The sequence below is a fragment of the Geospiza fortis genome, unplaced genomic scaffold (assembly GCF_000277835.1).
Source record: "Geospiza fortis unplaced genomic scaffold, GeoFor_1.0 scaffold370, whole genome shotgun sequence".
In the NCBI taxonomy this organism is placed as follows: Eukaryota; Metazoa; Chordata; class Aves; order Passeriformes; family Thraupidae; genus Geospiza; species Geospiza fortis.
The window spans coordinates 79283-79988 of NW_005054741.1; the positions used below are offsets into that span (position 1 = coordinate 79283).

The window sequence follows — 706 nt, forward strand, 5'->3', positions numbered from 1 at the left end:
GTCGGGGGCACAGTGACAGCACAGTGAGTGCCTCAGGGGCACAGTGACAGCAGGGTGAGTGCCTGGGGGGCACAGTGACAGCACAGTGAGTGCCTCGGGGGCACAGTGACAGCACAGTGAGTGCCTCAGGGGCACAGTGACAGCAGGGTGAGTGCCTGGGGGGAACACTGACAGCACAGTGAGTGCCTCGGGGGCACACGGTGCCCGAAGCGCTGTGTCGGCACCGTGAAGGCATCAGGCACGGAGAAGAGCAGCGGCACGCACAGGTGCGAGCTGCAGGTGTGCAGGGCCTTGTGGCAGGTGAGCCACAGGTGTGCAGGGCCTTGCCCAGGCTGGAGCCCCAGGCAGAGGTACAAACCCAAACTGGAGCCCCAGGCAGGGGCACAAAGCCAGGCTGCAAACCCCATGTCCTCACACTCTGCTGAGTGAGAACCAGGGTCCTGGTCTCCTCCTCACTTGATTCTAACACAACAGTCACACATTTTTCTTCCAAGTGCTTCCACTCCAAGCAGATGAATACTGGGGTATTTCTGTGCTCTCCGAGTCCAGAGCAAAGGAAGAAGTCAGGCAAGGAGGGAGGAATGGTCAAGGGTTTGCAGGGGAGAGCAAGATGTTCTCAGGCACCCAGAGTGGGGAGTTCTAGAGCCCCTGGGCTCAGCTTGGACAGAGAACAAAATTAACTCCAGGTTTGGAGCTGGCTGCCCAT

General features: G+C 59.6%; 1 protein-coding gene across 1 annotated transcript in view; it reads right to left on the minus strand.

Moving 5' to 3' along the window:
* Positions 1-125: 125 nt before the first annotated feature.
* LOC102037242 (olfactory receptor 52H1-like) overlaps positions 126-706 on the minus strand; it is a 13578-nt gene continuing 12997 nt past the window's right edge. Inside the window, exon 3 of the mRNA XM_031065350.1 lies at positions 126-290. Within this exon, the coding sequence (XP_030921210.1) occupies positions 126-290 (165 nt within the window). The remainder of the gene's footprint in view (positions 291-706) is intronic.